The 20,855-nt window shown below is 39.7% G+C and overlaps 1 protein-coding gene across 4 annotated transcripts in view; it reads right to left on the minus strand.

Moving 5' to 3' along the window:
- The window catches only part of Myo5a (myosin VA), a 157,286-nt gene that overhangs the window by 49,353 nt on the left and 87,078 nt on the right, over positions 1–20,855 (minus strand). For all 4 annotated transcript variants that reach the window (XM_060384753.1, XM_060384752.1, XM_060384751.1 and 1 more), the window contains exons 14-22: positions 18,198–18,281; positions 15,867–16,028; positions 14,647–14,744; positions 11,986–12,072; positions 11,797–11,905; positions 8,803–9,014; positions 7,964–8,120; positions 4,687–4,926; positions 1,926–2,174 (exon numbers count right to left, since the gene is read on the minus strand). In XM_060384753.1, the coding sequence (XP_060240736.1) occupies positions 1,926–2,174; positions 4,687–4,926; positions 7,964–8,120; positions 8,803–9,014; positions 11,797–11,905; positions 11,986–12,072; positions 14,647–14,744; positions 15,867–16,028; positions 18,198–18,281 (1,398 nt within the window). The remainder of the gene's footprint in view (positions 1–1,925; positions 2,175–4,686; positions 4,927–7,963; positions 8,121–8,802; positions 9,015–11,796; positions 11,906–11,985; positions 12,073–14,646; positions 14,745–15,866; positions 16,029–18,197; positions 18,282–20,855) is intronic.

Below are 20,855 nucleotides of genomic sequence, written 5' to 3' on the forward strand. Positions count from 1 at the left end.
GAGCCTTGCCTGGTGCAGCTGCTAGAGTGCCAGGCTTTTGCCCGAAAATCACCATTAACTTTGGGGAACCAAGAGAGGAGAAAAAAAAAACACCTTTTGCAAATCAGATCTAAACACACAGAGAGAAAAGATTCAGTGGTCCCACAGAGCTGCCTGACTCAGTTTCATTTCAGGACTTTTCTTACCTGCCTACTTGGGCTGGCATCTACCACCTTCTACCACTGTTTGGTACACCAGGGAGAGCAAGGTAGGAACCCTAAAGTCTGACTCTTTGGTTCTCTCTAATCAGTTCATCTTGGACCTTGCCTTCCTTTTTGAAAGAGTAATGAGGTTTTAAAAGAGTCACTCCCCAGCAACACACACACACACACACACACACACACACACACACACACACACACTAAAAGAAAAGGAAGGAAGGGAGCAAAATATGATAAAAAGAAAGAAAAAAAGAAAGAGGCATCTTCACAGGGGAATCAAAAGCTTTTAGAGACTAAGGAAGAAAAACGATCTTAAATGCTCACGGTATCCCTTAGAATGCATATTTGAATTATGTGAGAACAATCTCGCCAGGACAAACAACAGTGCACACCGGCACTGAAGTTTCTACGTGGAGTTGGGGTCTGACTCAGATGCAGGAGAAATTATATGGAGCATGAGCAGCATGACAGGGCAGCAGTTTTACTGGCTACAGCATTTTGCCTGCAGTGCATGTCAGCTCTTCCTGAAGAGACTGTCCAATGATCAGAATCGGAAGAAGCAAGTGAGGATTAATCAGTTGCAATTGAGAATTCAGCTGTTTTCATCTAGAGAAAGTGATCTCTGTGGACTCACTTAAAATCAATTACTACTTCCCAGGAAGCCCAATTGTGAGGGTCTTTTAGAAGCGTTTAAATACACTTCTTTACCTTTCTTGGGAGCCTTGCTATTTCCTATGCTCAATAACACAAATTAGATTCATAGCATGGAAGCATGGATGAAACTGAACATTTGGAGAGTTCCATCTGCGCAGCAGCTCCAACCTAGATTTCCCCGACTTGGATGTACAGTTTAATACAGGTTTCCACAGGAATTCCTACTGCAATGTCAGGCACTGACAGCTCACTGATCTGCCTCAGAATTACAGCGTCCACCATCAACAGCAAGAGGTCGCCATCTCATCAAGTCCACACTGAAAGAGTCTAATAAACGCCGTGATGTGGGCCTTCTCTCAATGCCCTTAAATTCACTGTTAATATCTGAGGTGGGACCTTAGGGAGACACCTGGGCTGTGAAGACTGTGCCCTCATCAACAGGGTAACCTGTTTATGCATTGATGCGTTCCTGAGGGCGTGGTTCTGTTATAAGAGCGGCACACTTGTTCTTGCTATGTGATTCCCCTGATGTTATAATGTAACGTTAAAGTCTTGACCAGACACTGTACCATCCTCTCGTACTTCCCAGCCTCCAGAAACATGGCTAAGGAAGAATTTACTGTGAAACTTCATTTGTGAGTATGGGAAAACTCCATGTATGTTGTTTATAAAACAGAACTGATTGTTCTGTGCCGTTGGTTAGATTAGGTAGGAAACAATGCCCGTACCTTGTCTACTTATACTGAGGGATCTTTATAATTTATCTAATCTTTATAAATTACTTAGTCTGAGGCATTTTTTTAATAGAAACATAAAACATATAAAGGCAGTACACAGATATCAATTTTCACTGTTGAGACCTTGCTTTGTTTCTGTTCTTACTAGAGTTAAATGTTCTATTCCAAGACCACAACCTACCTGTTAATCATGGGCAACATCTGTACAAACTATGAAGCACTGAAACTTGCATCATGTCTTCCAATAAAATGAATATGGATTCAGAGGAACCAGGCCAGAATGACAGCATTACTCTGTGCAAGGGACAATGGGGACAAAAACACTGTTTCCTACCTGCTCAGTTTCTTGTTTGTACTTATCCGCTCGTTCTTCGATGGTTTTTTTCTCTGACCGAGTTTGCTCTAGGTCTTTGCGGAGTTTGGCAATTTCTTCCTGCAGACTAAGGACCCGCCCAGTGGCAACCTTAGCTTCCTCCTCACTTAGCTGAAGACGTTCTACATCATTTCGTAGTTTCTCGGTCTCAGAGTTGTATACTCCTTCCAGATTGGTCAGTTTCTCCATGAGGCATTTGTAGTCTTTATTCTTTAAATACAAACAGTAGTAACAGTAAGTAAATGTTTATAATATGAATGTCCAAATACATGTAGTGAGGAAGCCATGATAATTAATTAGATTCTTCTAGGTTTTTCCTTTTGTTTTGGAGACTAGGTCTTACTATTTAGTCCAGCTGATCCAGAACTTGTTAGGCAACCCAAAGCCTTGAACTCACGATCCTCCACCTCAGATTATATACCACCAAGTCTAGCTATGAATTCTCTTTTCAAGACAAGGTCTCACTATGTAGCACTGGCTGGTCTGAAACTCACTATATAGACCAGGTTGACTTCAAACTCATCAAGTCTGCCTTCTTCTGTATCTGTCTCTGCCTCTGAGGTGCTGGGAGCAAAGGCAGGTTATATACTGCAATTCCAGCTAGGAATTCGTTTTGCATCATCATAGCATTGAGATAGACTCTGGCCAACTTTATTATACTGAAATGACGATAATACAACCTTGCATTAAAAACAACACCGAGCCAGGTGTGATGGCCCACACCTTTGATCCCAGCACTTAGGTAGTAAAGGGAGGTAGATCTCTTTGAGTTCAAAGCAAGCCTGGTTTACAGAGTAAGTTTGAGGACAGCCAGAGCTACATAGTGACACCTTGTCTTGAAAAAAACAAAACAAAATTAAAACAAACAAACAAACAAATAATCAAATAAAATAGCCAACAACACTGAGCATCAGAATCAGGACACAGTGATAACACATTTCCTTATAAGTAGACAAGGCTATGGGCATCAGTTCCTACCTGCTTGGCACCTTCACAGATCAATCAATTCTGTTTTATATGATAAACATCATAGATGGAATTTTCTCATAATCACAAATAAAGTTTCACAGTAAATTCTTAAGTTCCTAATTTTTTAATAATTTATTTTTATTTTTTATATGCATTGTTGTTTTGCCCACATATGTGGCTGTTGTGTGAAGGGGTGGGATCCCCTGGACCTGGAGTTATAGACAGCTGTGAGCTGAGAATTGAACTCAGGTCCTCTTGAAGAGCAGCCAGTTGTCTTAACAGCTGAGCCATCTCTCCAGCCCTCCCCCCAATTCTTTTTTCTTAAGATTTATTTGTGTACTTTAAGATTATGAGTGTTTTGTCTATATGTATATTTGCACACCAGAAGAGTGCATCAGATCCCACGGGACTACATTTACAGATGATTGTGAACCATCATGTGGGTGCTGGGAAATGAACTCAGAGGAACTCTGGAACGGTCTTAACTACTGAGCCATTCCTCTACCCCCAGAATTTCCTAATTCTTAATCCAGAAGTAAGGGGAGAGGCTATAGAGATGGCTCACTGATTAAGAGAACTAGCTGCTCTTCCAGAAGATCTGGTTCAATTCCCAGCACCCACATAGTGGCTTATAACCATCTGTAACTCCAGTTTCAGGGAATCTGACCTTCTTCTGGCTTCCATATACCAGGCACACACATGGTGCACAGACATACATTCAATTAAAATACCAATACACGTAAAATTAATTAATTAATTAATTAAATAAGAGAAGAATTAACAATTAATTAAAATAAGAGAAGAATATTTAATTAATTAATTAGTTAAATAATTAAAATAAGAGAAGAGATAGTTGTTTTTTGAGCAAACTTTAAAGTAATATTAAAAACCATGTCCTAAACTTGGGTGTGGCAACACAACCCAGTAATTTCATCTACTTGATGGGCAGACAGGAGTAGCGCAACTTCTAGGCCAGCCTATGTAATTCAATAAGGGCCTAGACTATGGAGATATACATATACACAAGAATTTGTGTTTATTTGTTGTTTTTGAGACACAGGCTCACACTATAACTCAGGGTGAACTTGAATTTGAGAGGCAATTCTCCCATCTCAGTTCCTGTATACCTGGAATACATGTTTAATCCACTCTATCTTACGGCTTGAGATTTTGGTTCAGTGATAGCATCTGCCTACTAGGTCAGAACTTGGGGCTAATAAAAAATAAGTTCATGTACTAGATAGAATATGAATAATAATGATAAAAGTAGACTTAAGGAATCATTAGTTACTTACAAATCTCAAAATTCCTCTCGTGTCATTCAGAAAATCTAATAAATCTTATTTCTTTTTGACGCATCTCTCCTTGCTCTCCTTATCTCTTAATTACCTTTCTATCATTTGCATGTGATAAAATACTAGTTAGTACCTACTGCTAAGCAGTAGAATTTTCTCTCTGCACAGACTGTGGGCTTCTCAGAAGCCTGGACGTCTTTCTGCTTCTCTTGCCACTGCAGTGCCGAACAACTGTTAGAGTGGATACACAGACAAATAAACGGCAGTGGTGAGAGAGTTCTGCACAGTGTAAATTACACTGTGAGTCACGATCATTCAGGTTTGGAGTAGGGTGTTTTAAAGAATAAATTCCTGTCTGTTCCTAGGACTCAGGGTAGTCAAGCGGAGCGGCCGCTAAGAACAAGCCCAGTGGCTTTCCTCAGCTGTGCTCTAGCGTCAGGGCTCCGGTGAAACCTCACCTGTTCATCCACTTTGCGCTGCAGCTGCATGATCTTGTTTTCCATGCCAATATGGAGCTTCTTGTAGCGTTCCACTGAGCGAGCCTCGATTTTCAGTTTCTTCAGCTCGCGCTTGGCCATCATCCGCCGGAAGCAACACTGAAGGTAGATGATGGCCTGCATGGTCCTCTTGTAATGTGTACGAGCCAGCCAGCCACGGACACGTTTCTGAATGATGACTGCTTTGTGCTCGCGGAGTATCTGCAGAAAAAGGCAGATAACGTGAGACTCTAGACCCAAAGTTCAAGTCTATCCACCTCTGTATGTCAAACTGAGAATCCCTTACAGGAGAGAAAGACAAAAAATTGAATCAGCAGTGTTCTTATGTGGACTATACATTCCCAAAATATAAAGGCGCATTTAAAAATAGGTAGGTGTATATATTTCTCAAATCACTTTTCCATGTCCACTTTTCTAACTATATTTTATATGTATATGTTATTACATATATACATATGTATATGACTATAAACAAAGCATAGAATTGGAAACAGTCTAAATAAAAAAATACCAGAATTGCAAAACAGAAAGATTCTATGAAGAACACAAAAAAAGCATCAGTTTCCTAATTAGTGTATGATTTCTGCTGGTAAGTAGAAAAAAAGTACCAAGAACCAGAAACTTTGTGAACTATATGTTATTAAAATAAAAGATTGTCCCGCTACACTGCTTCCCTATGAATTAGGTCTACACATGCGGTCATGGGCACGGCCAATAAGCTGGCTGAGAGGCTGACACCTGATCCAGTGAAAGGTTGTTAATGACTTATTGACCCTACTCCTGAAACACCTACTCCTGAAGGTGACACTCTTTTTGTTTGTTTGTTTGAGAGAGCTGGCCTGGAACTCACTATGCAAACCAGGCTGGCCTCAAACCCATGGAGGTCCAACTGCCTCTTTCCGCTGAGTGCTGGGTTTGAGGGCGAGAGCTACCTTCCTCAGCCTCCAGTTGATGCTTTTCTCTGCCTCATTTGAGGTGTATCATTCTAGTATGATTTCCTACTGCTGCTGTTTCTAATGCAGCAAGAATCTGTTATGGATGATAAGGTTGAGGAATAGAGCTTTAAAGAGAAAGCTAAAAGCAAGAAAATGTAAAATAAAGTCATCTTATTTTTACTTTTTTAAAGTCATGATAATCTTTTTTTGTTTGCTTGTTTGTTTTTTTTTTTTTTTTTTTTTTTTTTTTTGAGACAGGGTTTCTTTGTATATTCCAGGCTGACCTTGAATTCACAGCAATCTGCCTGCCTCTGCCTCCCCAGTGCTGAGATTAAAGACCTGGCCACCATGCCCGGCTCTCATAATAATCTCTTAAATTTATTACAACTTAGAAAAAAAAAAAGAGATGCCTTCTGAGATAAACTTCTTGTCACTAAAGACCATTAAGTAGAGACAATGTGAACAATTTTTAAGAAAGAGTTTGTTCCCTGGAACCCACATGATGGAAAGAATCAAGTCCTGTTAAGTTTCCTCTGACATCTGTGCTTACCCTTTCTATGCACACATGCACACACAGAACCACATGCATGTTTTATAAAAGATTCATCAGTGACCTATGATCTACAGAGTATCATTAATTATTCTATGATACAGAGGTTTCTTGTAAGAACCGAGAGTGTGGCTTAGTACACAACTGTGTGGTCATTATGCACACAGCCTTGACATCAGCCCCAGCGGCACATGGAAAACAGATTTCCTGGAAATGCTTTGGTTTGGAAGATGGCTTAGTGGGTGGGGACTGCCTGCTGTGCAAACGTGAAGACGTGGCTGTGAATCCCAAGCACCTACAGAAAAAGCCAAGTGTGTCCCGGAACCCCAGCACTGACAAGTGGAGACAAGCTGACTTGGGATTTGCTGCCTGTAGCCTGGCTAAGAGCTTGTGCTTCAGTGAGAGACTCCGCCTCAAGGTAGCAAGGGAGACAACAGAAGTCCTGCTCTGCTCTCTACATATGCACAAACAACTTGCATTCTCACACACTGACCAGCCTGCAAAGTGCACAAACACACACTGTCTCAAAAATGCACCATATTCTAATCAATATAATTTTCACCATACAAATATTATAGTTATTTTCTCTTCATGATAAATTCTTTTAAGTTTTTCTCATTCTTTAGTTGATCTTCTGTCCACCTGTCGATTTAACCTATCTGTGTAATTTACCTCTCTGTAACTGTCTGAATAATGGACCCCAATGACAAAACATCCTAATCTCTAGAACTTGTAGTTGTGATTTCATTTGGAAAAAGAGGCTTTGTAGATGTGACTATGTTAAGGATCTTGAGATGGAGATGTTACCTGGGATTATGAAAGTGGAACCTAAATAGCATCACAATTTTAAAAATGCCTCAAAAAACCAATTACTTTGGTGGAGACATATGTGGGAGTTGATTCTCTCCTTAAGAATGAGGGTTCTGGGGAATCTAACTAGCTCCATTATTATTTTTGTAAGAGACAAATGATACAAAGATAAAACATAGTTAGGAGCAATATGGCCAGAGTATAGGCCACTACTAGAAGGGACAAGGAATGCATTCTGTCTTGGGGCTTTTGGAGAATGTGGTACTGCTGATTTATTGTTACTATTATTATTATTACTACTATTATTACTATTATTATTATTTACAGTTTATTCATTTTGTATCCTTCCTCATCTCTTCCCAGTCCCCATCCTTCCTCCCTTCCCCCCATTCCTCTCCTCTAGTCCACTGATAGAGGAGGTCCTCCTCCCCTACTGTCTGACCCTAGCCTATCAGGTCTCATCAGGACTGTCTGGATCTTCTTTCTCTGGGGGCTGTCTAGGGTGATCCTCCAGAGGGGAGTGATCAAAGAGAAAGTAACTTCTCATGTCAGAGACAGCCTCTGCTCCCCTTTCTAGAGAACTGACATGGGTTCTCTAGTAAGGGGATATGTCTATGGGTACATACAGTCCAGAGCTTTTAGACTTTTGGCCTCTAGAAACCTGAGAAAATAAGTACTGTTGTTTTTAGCAACCAAATTTGTGATTTTTATTTCTCTTTTTAATTTTACCAATTATACAGACAAATGGGAAGGGAAATATATTTTCTTTTGTAGTGTATTGGTAACAGGTATATCTAATTACTCAATACTAGCATACATTTCGGTTGTTAGTTATCTCTACATGGCTTCTCTGCCCACAGCAGTCCCTGTGGTAGTTGGTATAAACAGAGAATATGTTCAGTACTACTGGACTGCATGGACAAACCTGAAAACTGTGTCTTACCTTGCGATACCTATTTCTTGCCAAGTAGCCTCTCAAATAAGACTGAAGAACAATAGTGGCAGCTCGTCTGATCTTATACTTCCTGCGGACCACATACATGCGCCAGTACTTCTGAATGGTGGTTGCTGCCTTGGTTCTGCGCAGAAACTTAGCATAGCTGGCCAAAAGAAAAAAAAAAAAAAAGTGGTGCAGTATCAGTCATTAAGGTTGCTGTTATCAATGTCAATGTCTCAGGCATACTGATTGGGGTTTCCCTAACTTTGAAAAGCAGGATGTCCCACATTGTCACATTTTACAATAAAGAAAAGGAAGTTCATAAAGCTTTATTCTTTCTAGGACAGGATCATTGTCCCATGCTGTCTCCTTCATAGCAAACTGATGCACATAGTAAGTACATACTTACTCACCAGCTATATTAGATCACTGTACTGTGCTAGTACCATCTTTTTCCGAGTACGTGTTCTTTACCATTAATTTACTTCTACTTGTACCTCTAAATTAAAACTGTCTGTATATGTAATGACACTGAACTATAATTCTTTGCTAAAACTTTTCTCAACTAATTGCTCCTGAATAGTCAGGATTAATGTCTCCTATTCATGGCCATTTTAATTTACATACAAGTTCTTCAGGTTCCATGTTACAGGAAGAGATGCACAAATTCTACCGACCCAAGTGGGAAGCAGTTCAAATCCATGTGAAATTTTGTTCTCTTTAAGTGTCTTGTGAGAAAATCTGCTTTGAAGCGAACAGTGAGTGAGACACTATCTTCTCATTCAGACCTGTCCTAGAATGGACCATGAAGTACACGAGGCCCATCAGGCCACAAGAAGACCTACCATCGAGCCTGATAGCCCCGCACATATCGCTGCACGGTGATGGCTGCCCTCTGCATGCACAGGTATTTCTTCCTTAGCAGCCACCCACGAATGGTCTTCTGGATCCGGATGCAGGCAGCCCTCAGTTTGTCAGCCCTTAGTTTTTCCAGATAGGCCACTTGACCAGCACGGAAAAAGATTTTTGTCTTACCAAACTGGTATTTGTCTTTGTCCTATTTTAAGGGAAAAACAAATAAGGAGAAATAATGACCTTATAAAGGAAATTCAAGATGGGGAAAAAAAATCCAGAAGCAGAATCAGTAAAAGGATGAATCTATCGTCTAAAACCTGGGCTACATTTCCATAAACTAATGGAGCCAGATTCTTGATCTTTTTTAAGTTGTGTAAACAGAAAGGATTTTAGAGAAAATGCTAGCCTAAGAGTTATTTTCCAGAATTATTCTACCTGGAATTATTATCTGAGGCCCAAAACTGGTTGTGGGTTCTATGCAGCTATTATTTGCTTGTCTGGATTTTAAACATCTCAAGGAAATGGAGATGTTGACACTCCCTTTGACTGACTTGCTGTAAGATTACATCAGGCTGTATAATCCTTGAGCAGCTGAAGAAACAAAAACACCAGTGTGAAGAATAAGGCAGGAAGAAAAGCACACACACAAAAAGTTAAAAACAAACCAACAACCAATCCTTCCAAATCCCTGTGTTCCTATTAAGGGTGTGCTTCTACATAGTTATCACTTCAACAGCATCTCAAAATAGATACAACCTCATAAATGTGTCTGCAACCTGTCCCGACTGTCAACTTCCTTCATAAACAATACAATAATATATACTGCACTGACTTTTGTGCATAAGCAGAGCTGTATAGTAAATGGAGACATGCATTGGTTGAGGTGCTTTACCTCAGATGCAAGCATGCAAATCATTAATCATTTTCATATCAAAAAAGTGTAGAATTTACATATATTAATCACTTCTGTGTCTGAAATTCTAAGCAAAACTAGAGAAACTCAGTTTTTGCTGTGAGCACATATCCCCTTAACCATGAAATTAAAAAATTCCAGAATCTGTAACATATGTCTGAAAAGTCTAAAATTATTTAATAATGTTCACAGAGGAACCCTAGCCAGGTCCTCTCCCACTGCCCCACCCTACCTCAGCTACTACCCCTGCCTCCACTGATCCAGGCCTGGAGTGGTCTGAGTGAGGAGGCAGGAGCATGACTGTGTCAGTTTCCTGTTCCAGGTTCCCATCTGAACCCAACTCAGAAAGGAGTCGGGCCAAACTAAAAAAAAAAATAACCACACTAGATCTTAAAAAACATTACTAAAATGGGATCATTAGTTTTCTCAAAGGAAAAAAAAAAAACATTATCAAAGAACAGTTACACATAATTAATAGCTAGTAATTATGACTAATTACTTCATAGTGAGGTGAAAGGAAAATTAATTTTAAAACAGCCTTTTCATGAATCTCAAACTCATCAAGACTCAGATTTCCTCTGTGTACTGTGCAGGTCCAGGGAAATGTTAAAAATGCAAATTATAAGGGTTTAGCTCAGTGGAAAAATACTTGCCTGGCATATGTAAAGCCCTGTGTTCTATCTACAGGGTAGAGAGGGGAAAGGGGTGTTAAATTACTGGGCCCATCCCAGATCTACTGAACCAGAAACTGTAGGGTAGAAGAAAGCAATCCGTACCTGGCAAACCCTCCAGGTGACTACACAGAACAGTTTGAGAGCTTCTCCACCGGCACACAAGCCCGTCTATAGCCCCATCACCTGTCCCCAACAGCCCTGTCTCATACACGCTCTGACCCTGTAAGAGGCCACCTTACTGCTTCTTTCTGCTTTGATTCCGTGTGTGAGTGTTCTGCCTGCATGCGCACAATGTGCGCGTTGTGCGTGACTAGCGTCTGTGGGTCCAAAGGAAGGTGCTAGATCCCTTGGAACTCGAAGGATGGTTGTGAGATGCATATGGGTGCTGGGAACCAAACCTAGGTTCTCTGTGAGAATGGGAAGTACTATTAATTGCAGAGCCATCTCTCTAGCCCTAAAGATTTATTTTATTATGTATGTGTCTACATGAGTGTATGTCACGTGGGTACGGGTGGCCACGTAAGTCAGAAGAAGGCACTGGATCTCCAGGAGCTGGAGATACAGTTGCGAGCTACCCAATGTGGGTGCTAGGAACCGGACTCAAGAAGTCCTCTGCAAAAGCAGCAGGAGCTCTTGAGCATTTCTCCAGCCACCTTATCAAATCCTGTATTTTTCTTCTTCTTTATACCTTATTTCCATGTTTATCCAAACTTACCCATTCTTCAGGATCTGATTTACATCCCACACCTCATGAAATTATTCTTCCTTCTCATAACTGGATATGGTTTTCCCTTCCTTTGGTTTCTCCCCTGCTTCCTCTGCATTTTTGTCATGTTTCTTATTTTAAGATTTTCAGTCATATGCATGCATGTATGTCTTTCAGTGGATATCTGTGTGGAAGTGTGAGGGACTGAAAAGGCCAGAGGTGTTGGCCTACATGGGTCCTGGGAACTGAACTCTGGGTTCAAGCCTGACTCTTGTATTGCACCATTTCTCGAGTCCTCACTCAGTATTTGATGTAGATATAATCTGCATGCTCATCTTTAAAACACTTCTCTTTAAAATAAAAATGGACTTTTCCTCAATTATATCCACTGTTTTCTATAACTAAGTACTAAGAAGATTTTTGTTGACAGTGATTAAACTGTCTAAAGGGGCTGTATCTCAGACCTGAGTCCAGCCTTTACAACAGTTTTCTGATGGTGGCTAACAGCATCCGTATTACTTCTAGCACACTAAACACAGTGAGTTTCACCTGACCTCTATGCCTGGCATTTCCCAACTTATCCATCACCAAATAATCTGGGTTATGGTGTTTAACAAAGACGTTTGTAGGGCTTTTGCTGCTCAGAATGACCAGACCTTTTCAGAAACAGTTAAGTGAAAACTATTCTCACCAATATCAGCTTCTCTAATACATTCTTGCATGTTTGCTTCCTATCTCCCAGCACATCTTTTTGCTTCATTAGGACCCGGTACCGGCTGAAAAACTCTTGGTAAGTCCACCTAGAAAAGAAGCCCATATCAGCTTACAGGTTGAAGAATTGCTCCCAGAAGGCTTCCCAACATTTGAAGACTGTGCTCACCGTGAGGGAAAGCCTGCTGCGCTGATTCGGATGGTCTCCAGGACACCACATGCTCTCAGCTGCTGCACTGCCCTCTTCTCATCAAATCTGCAGGGAGCAGCAAAGGCTGTTAGCCCACAAAAGACTCAGACTGCCAAGGGTTAAATTCTTTTGTCAAGAGTCAAGTAGATAAACTATAAAAGAATGCATTTAAAGGCTGGAACAGTGATCAAATGGAAAATCCATAAAATAATAGGGAAGAGACATTTGGCATAGAAATAAAAGAGCTGTAGATATTTCCTCCAGTTCACATACTACAGTCTCATAAGAAAGTCCGCTGAGTATACTAAAAAGAAAGAAGATAGATTCTCCCTAACTTTGCCCATCCTGTAATGAGGGCATAATTATGGCCTGACTGAAAATGCTCAGATTTCATCAGCTCAGTACATGGACCTCCCCTAAGATAAAGACTGAACCTGAGAGGATAAATTAAACATGCCCCATTCAGTTATTTAAAAAAACAACTTTGTTGTTCTACTAGCTACTTACTGTGTACATATGAAGCATTTGCAGTAGCCAAAGCAATGAAAAAATATTTATTTTGTATTACTTTTCACATTTATTTAATCCTAAATATGGTGGTTTGAATGAGAATAGTCCCTATACGCTAATATATTTGAATGCTTGGTCCCTATTTGGTGGAAATGCTTAGGAACAATTAGGAGGTGTGGCCTTGTTGGAGAAGGTATGTCACTAGGGTTTCTTTCTTTCTTTTTTTTTTTTTTGACAGTTGGAATATGGATTTATTTTTTCTTTCTTTATATTTTGCCTATTTACATTTTAAAAATTAGGGTAATGTTTGAACATTGATTCACCCAATTTTTTTTCTTTTTATTATTAGTTACATTTTGTTAACTCTGTATCCTAGTTGTATCCCACTCCCTCATTCCCTCCCATTCCCACCCTCCCTCCCTCATCTCCTCCCTGCCCCTTTCCAAGTCCACTGATTGGGGAGGACCCCCTCCCCTTTCATCTGACCCTGGTCACTAGGGTTTCAAAGCTCTCCCTGTCTTTTTCTGCCTCCTACTTGTTAATCAAAATGTAAGCTCCCAGTGCTGGTTGAGCACCTTACCTGCCTGTCTGCTACCATCCCCGCAATGATGGTCATGGACTCTAACCCTCTATAACCATGAGCCCAAAGTAGTTTTTTTATAAGCTGCCTTGGTCATGGCATTTTTGTTATGTCAAAAAGAAAATGAACTAAGACACTAAAAATGGCATATTAATAAAATGACACCAAAAGAAGCAATAGAAAGTCCTTCTTCTAGTCAGGTAACTGCTCCTGTGATCTGGTAACTGAGCTCTAAGTATCAATCCAAGCCCATTCCTACACAGTCTTCTCACGTCTTGGGTTGTTGGTAAGAGATGAGGTTTGCTAATATAAGTGCATTTCATATATGGTATTTGTGATTACTTATGGGGTAAAATGCGGTATTTTAATACATATGCACAATGATCAAATCAATATACTTGATCCTTGGAGCCACAAATTCCTCTAGAATCATGTTTTCCTAAGGAGGTACAGAAATGTTTGGCAAAACATATTTGTTAGAAACTTGTTACGAGATAGAGGATGGATTTGCAGAAGGGTAGCTGGTGGGGCCTGAAGGGAGGAAAGGGATGCAACTATATTTTAATTAAAACATTTTTAAAAAGATTGTTGTAACAACCTAAATGACTTATGCACAGTGGCTGATTTAATAGACTACAAACCATCTACACCATCAGATATTCTACATCCATTCAAATGTAGGTTTTTAAATACTAATCGATATTTAAAATTAAATACTAATTGAGATTAATACAATCAGTGATGTTAAAAGCAGAGATGAAACCACAATTACAGCATGAAACCCTTCCTTACTAGTTTGTCTGTCTGTCACACACACACACACATACACACACACACACACAAAAAAAAAAAAAAAAAAAGAAGAAGAAATGCTAACTATTCCAGCACATACGCCAATTCACACTGCTAACTTTCTGGGTGTTAGTTCCTAAAAACCATTCCAACAACATACATGTATTACTTTTAAAGTTAGAAATATTTATATTTTGGAAATTCTCTTGAAAGTCGGTTTCACCTTTGACTTAGTAGCTGAAGTAGGATGAGACTTTGATAAACATTCTCTGGATTCAACAGATAAAAAGTAGCAGGTAAGCCTTGGCCAAAGAGACCTTTAGCCCATCCAGCTATGCTTTTAACTAATGTCCAAATTAATAAAGAGCCAGAAAGATCTCCAACAGAGACAGAGTCAAAAACAGAAAAACAGAACCAAAAATACATGGTTGGTTTCAAAATTTCAAATCCCTAGAAAGCTAACTGCTAATTTGTTTTCATGTTGTCAAAAGGAAACGAAAAGTAAAAATTTACTCAAGAAATAGATTCCCTCTACAAGACATAAAGATTTTCCCTAGTGTCGGGTGTGGAGGAGCATGCCTTTAATCCCAGCACTCAGGGAGGCAGAGGCAGGCAGACTGCTGTGAGTTCGAGGCCAGCCTGGTCTACAAAGCAAGTCTAGGACAGCCAAAACTACACAGAGAAACCCTGCCTCAAAAAAGAAACAAGCAAACAAAGGTTTTCCCCGAAGCCTCTCTCCTTACTTCAGTTTGACTTACGTGAATGGAAACTTGAAATCATTAGGCTTAATACAGCGCACGTAGTGAGGAGTAGTGGCGTTAAGGGTCTCCATAAGCAGGTGGAGGGAGTTTCGAAACTGCGTGGAAAAGGGTTAAATAAAAATTAAACTTTTGTGAGAATTGTTTGCTAAAAATTCTCTTCCTTTGACATAAATGGAGTTGACTTTGTAAACTATGAATTTGAAGCCATCTTCACAGGGACGGTTGCTAAACAAGAATTCTAGGGCTTTTCTTTTTCTTTTTTCTTTTTTTAAGATTTATTTATTATTTATACAGTTTTCTGCCTGCATGCCAGAAGAGGGCACCAGATCTCATTTTAAATGGTTGTGAGCCACCATGTGGTTGCTGGGAGTTGAACTCAGAACCTCTGGAAGAGCAGACAGTGCTCTTAACCTCTGAGCCATCTCTCCAGCCACCTAGATCTTTTAATTTCATTTGCCTAAATTCCACATGTTCATTTTGCTAAATATGCCTGTACCTTCCTTCTGGTCCTTTTTCTGTAGCTTCCTGTTATGAACTCCTTTATATGTGACTTATAATTTTGCTAATAGGGCCATTTAATCACGTAAGGCATGAACTCTGCTATATAATACTAAAAAGCTGCATATTTCTTAATATTGTATAAACAGTGAGCAGAGATCAGGCTGAAGGACAAACAGAAAGAGAGCATCATTAAGGACATGGGCCAAGACTGGAGGCTGTGGACCCACATCAGGGCCTGTTCCTACCCACACTGGCACAAGGTCTCAAGGAGCAATGCACGCTGCTGACTGGTGTCTGGCATTCTTTTCAAAGCCCTGCCCATGTTCGGGCAGTAAGCATGTGTGCACTGTTCCCATTGCCCACAGGGCACAGCACATCCGAGGAAGGACAGGGTACTTTCCTGCACTGAGGAAGCTGACAAATGCTTTGTATAAATACAAAGATGAGACAACCAATAACACAACAAAGACAGGAGTGGTCTGAGACTTGATATGCACTAGAGGAACTGAGACTCAGAGAAAATTATTTTGGGAAAGGCTGATGGAAAGTTATCAGTTTGGGGTGGGGGAAAGTCTCGGTGGACACTGCTGTTTGTGCAGCAGAAACACTGATCTTTCCTTACCTGAAGAACCTGTCCTCAAGGCTGAAGAAGGAAGGCCTGAGGGGTTGTGGAAGCTGAGGGGAAGGAGTCCGACAGTGGCAGCACCTGAACTCACCTGATGTCCCACAGTTTTCTTGTGCTCTTTGGCCGTCTGGCCAGGTTGGCCTTTGGTGGGCTTCACCGGAACTCGGGTGAGAGGCGTACGCCCTGAAGAGGTGGCAGAGGTGGGACTGATGGCCTTCTCATCATCTTGAAATAGTTCTGGTAGCATCTTGAACTGAGTCAGGAATAGCAAAAGAAAATTATACTCTAGGACTGTATCGGAGGTAATACAGCTATAATCCCAGCACTTGGGAGATAGAGATAGGAGGATCATGAGTTCCAGACAAGATTTAGCAATAGAGTGACTTCAAAGCTGTACCAAATGAGATACTCCCCCGAAAGACAAACCGGAACAAGAAACTTATACCCTAAACCCCAAGTAGAATGTAAGCCTTTGTAGAAGACAGATGCTTCTAATAAACAATTGTTCCTATATGGTAAAAGTACAAAATAATTCTACAATAATATTTGGGGTGGAACAAACTCAAAACTACTATATGCAAAGTTGAAAATCTAACTAATACAAAGGAAATTTCAATTTAACATATAACTGGCTTTGAACTAAAATTATTTTATAAGAAAAATATTAATTGAAAGACTGAGTTTATTATCTCAGTCCTACAAGGGGTTTTATCCAGCAGAGGCAAAGGACTAGTCCAGGTCTGAGGTATCTGAAGTAGAAAGTGCTAACTCAGAAAGTCCCAAGAGTCTCAGCAGAAAGGCATTATGAACAAGCTTTCAATATCAGGAGGTAAATGTTAGTGATGAATTAATGGTTTTAAGAAAATAATTTGGATTGTATAGAAAAGGAGAAAACCCTGTTATCTTATATGTATTTATATTTGATTTCAAGAAATTTGGAACTTTAGTGAAATTACCATAATCATATTTTTTTTGATGGGGTCTCACTATGTCACCGTAGGAACTAGTTCTGTAGATCAGATCAGGCTGATCTCAAACTCAGAGATATCACTGTCTCTGTATATCACACAAGTGCTGTGATTAAAGGTGATTATCATAAATCAGTGAGTGGATACTAGGCAATACAGTTGAGTATTGAAACTCAATACTGAAACAGGAGGACCAGAAACTAGTAATTAATTGTTTGTGCAGCTTAAGTCACACTTGTAAGCACCAACTATTTACTGATCTCAGATTATTTAGAAAAAAAGATTTCCTATGAGACCACTTATACTGAAAAACAAAGTCACGTGATTTCATATCCCATAAATGTAGGGGTTGGGATACAGTTTAGCAGTAGAGTGCTCCTTTGGCAAGCATAAGGCCATAGACAAAACCCTCAGTATCACAAAAAACAAACAAACAAACAAACAAAAAACAAAACAAAAACAAAAAAACCCAAACAATCAAACAAACAACAAAACAATCAAAAAACCCATCAGGGTAATTAAGGAAGTTATTCATGATGAGTATAACATAATAATGGCTGCCTGTTAAACAAACAAATATATTCCCTGTTTTGCAGTCTAGTAAGGTTGGCTACACGAAAGAACTATTTTAACATGGTCTTGTACAGCCACATTCCAAAGAGGAACAATTACTTCCTAGTAGCTATATATGAAAACAGTATGGAAACAAGAATCCAGACAATTCTGTGAGAGGTCATGTACTCCAAAATCTTAGCTTATGATATCATTGTAAAAGAAACTTTCATTCACCTGTTTCAGTTATTGTCTCAGAGAATTATTGCCTCTGTCTGCTAACCTAGGCCTAGTCCTGGAAACTTCTAGTCTTTGTACAGTCTAACCTAGGCTTAGAATGTTTTCTGCCCCTAAGACTTACTGCTGAATAAACTCACCCTTTCTTGGTCTTCTGAGCTCTCAGCTGGCTGGCTCAATTCAGCTATTTTAGCTCAAACTCCTCTCCCAGCTGACTTATTCAATCTGGCCCTTTTCTCAGCCTCTGAATTGCTCTGCTTGTCCTCAAACTAACCCCAGCAATCTTTTCTAATCTTCTGACTCCTCTTTCTTTGGCTGTCTCCATCTTCACCTGTGTTCTTTCTCTACAACCTGTTTCTCTAATACTGTCCTGTTAAAAACTCCTGGCATAACTGCCTCCTCTCCGCATTGCCCCTTAAGCAGCTTCCCTTTTCTCTCTCTTCTCCTGAGAGTTGGCTGTATCCTATTCTGTCAGATCTTTCCCTGATTTGTCACTATTTGTGCCTGACAAGTATTAAGTAAGTGTCATACATTTGACAAATTAAAAACTGTAAATAAAACAGATTTTTGTTTAAAAAAAATCATTATTAGTGTTAAGGACTTATGCTGAAGCAATTAACATTTTATGGAACATATGTTGATGAGAGTAAGTCTATTGTGGTTACCTTGCTTGATTTAAGGACTTTAATTTGTTCTTCAAAAACAGTGTCTTTATTCTTTTCAAGAAAGCCTTCACACTGGTACTCCACCTGAAATCACATGAAAAATACCTCCTTAACTGACAACACTTTTGAAAAGATATTGTCACCATCAGCAAAAGCCCAGGCTTTGTAACTAGCTCTTAGCAAGTGGCATCATCAGTCTTTCCTGAGAGATGTGTACCGTTCCCAGGGAGAAGTGTGGCACCTCACTACAGTAGGCCTGGGAAGCTGTGCGCAAAGGACTCTTCAGTCCTGCCACAGAGCTATCTGCACACCCATGCTTACTGCTGCACTTATCGTAACAGGGAAAAAGGGGAACCAGTCTACGTCCACCAACAGATGAATGAGTAAAGAAAATGTGGTGCATATATACAACAGAGTTTCGTCCAGACACAATAAAAAATGAAATCACGACATTTGCAGGAAAACTGATGCAAGGGGAAATCATTATGTTGAGTGAAATAAGCCAAACCAGAAAGACAAATACTTCCTATCTTCCCTCATACATGGATCCTACATTTTAATTTGTGTGTGTGCACGTGTATTAATGTAGGTCATGAAACTAGAAAAGAGAGCATAACAGAAAAGAAACATTCTCAATGGGGACAAAAAGGTAATGGAAAACATGTGACATGAAGGCAGAAGTAAGACTATGGGGTATGAAAGGGCGCCACAGAGGAGGGCAGGAAACAGTGGAAAGAACCGGAGGAGGGGGGCAAATAAGAAAAAGGATGAAGTAAAATCCACAGCACATACCAGTAATTCCAGTACCTATGTGGTAGAGGCAGGAGGATTAGGAGTCCAAGGTTGGCCTCAATAAATTTAAGGTCAGCCTTTAGGTATATAAACCTTGTCCCTAAAACAAAAATCTATTATATTTTAACTTAAAAACAAACAAACAAACAAAAAAAACCCTAATAAAAAGCAGTAGAATAAAATAAAAATATGTAAACTCTAGCAAGTTTACAAACACCACTTTCCTAAGCAACAGTGATTGCTGATAAGCTGAGGTCAGAACAATCTATCGATTCATGGATAAGCAGATTTGTAAGCTGATCTCCTCCTCCAAGGCCAAAGAGAGCGCCTCATAGGCTGACCCAGTGCATAGCCTAAGCTAACTCACCATCATACATGCATAAGGGTCTCCCTGAGGTACTGGTTCTCACCTGTGGGTTAAGATCCCTTTGGTGGGGTATCGGACGGGTCTGATGCTCTTTGGGTGGATGACACCTAAATGAACATCTGTACAAAGTCCCAATTTATTTCTAATATCAGAGATCAGACCTCTACTCTTGCCTGATGCGTCTAAAACAAAAAGGGGGAACTGTAGAGAGCTGCGGAATGCTATGCCTTAAAGATGGAGCTGGTTTCCGCCTTCCACCTTCCCGATGGTGAGTGCTCTCTGTCACGAACAACTCCACATTTGGCTAAGGCCGAGGATTTGGCTTGCTTCCATGTATGTGGACCTATCTGCATTGCCCCCGTGGCACGACTGGGTTGGCTACCCAGAGGCTATTTAAGCTGTGGGCTGGCTTTCCCCAGGGTCAGATGATTGTTCAAGGTTCCTGAATAAACTGCATTGAAAAAAAAAAAAAAAAGATCCCTTTGGTGGTGGAATGACCCTTTTACAAGAGGTCGCCTAAGACCATCAGAAAACACAGATATTTACATTAGGATTCATAACAGTAGTAAAATGACTGTTATGAAGTAGCAATGAAATAATTTTATAGTTGGAGATCACCACAATATTAAAGGGTTGTAGCATTAGGAAGGTTGAGAACCACTTCTCTGAGGAGAGAAAAGATCAAGTGGAGAGAGTATGGGAAGAAGTGAGGAACTGATGATGGATAGAGAAGAAGGGCAAATATTATATAATTTGGTAAAGTGGGCTTACTTGAGAATTAATTCCTTCTCGTCTGAAACCCTACAACTTCAGCCATTTGCCACCCAAGGGGTTCTACATCTCATACTCTTAAGATCACCTTAGTTGTCAAAAGGTTTCAAGCCAGGACTAAATAATCAGAAAACTCTGTTTATAAAGTGGCCTCCAGAAAGCTCACAACACAGCCTATCCCACAGCTTCCTTGAGCTGTAAACTGGTCACACAGTTCCTGACTTGCTAAGTAAACTATGCTTTCACAAAAGGTGACAAAAATACAGTTTCTATTATGAAACCTGTAAGACCTTTAGAATTCTGCCTGCACTTAGTATGTATATACACCATTTTTAATACTACCAGAAAAGTTTAATAAAGTCATCTATACCATATATTACACAAACATTAATATTTCTACACTTAAACATGTAAATACCCACTTCAATTAGGCTAAAAATTATAAACAAATATCATGTGAATTTAAGTCAGAGATCAGGTTTGGTTGTGAAATGAGTTATGAAAACATTTTTTGGTTTTCAGTTTCTTGATTAAAAAATTTCAGACAAAATACCCATATTTATTTAGTATGTAATCGACTGACATTAAAGTAGGAGAAAAGCAAGATGACAGTACTGAAGACTGATTTGCTTAAAGGACCTTAAAGAAAGCAAGCACTGCAAAGAAAAAATAAGACTTGACTACTGATTTTTATTATAATTTAAAGCATTAAAAAGTATTAAAGAGAA

This window comes from Meriones unguiculatus, chromosome 6 (assembly GCF_030254825.1).
Source record: "Meriones unguiculatus strain TT.TT164.6M chromosome 6, Bangor_MerUng_6.1, whole genome shotgun sequence".
Classification (NCBI taxonomy): domain Eukaryota; kingdom Metazoa; phylum Chordata; class Mammalia; order Rodentia; family Muridae; genus Meriones; species Meriones unguiculatus.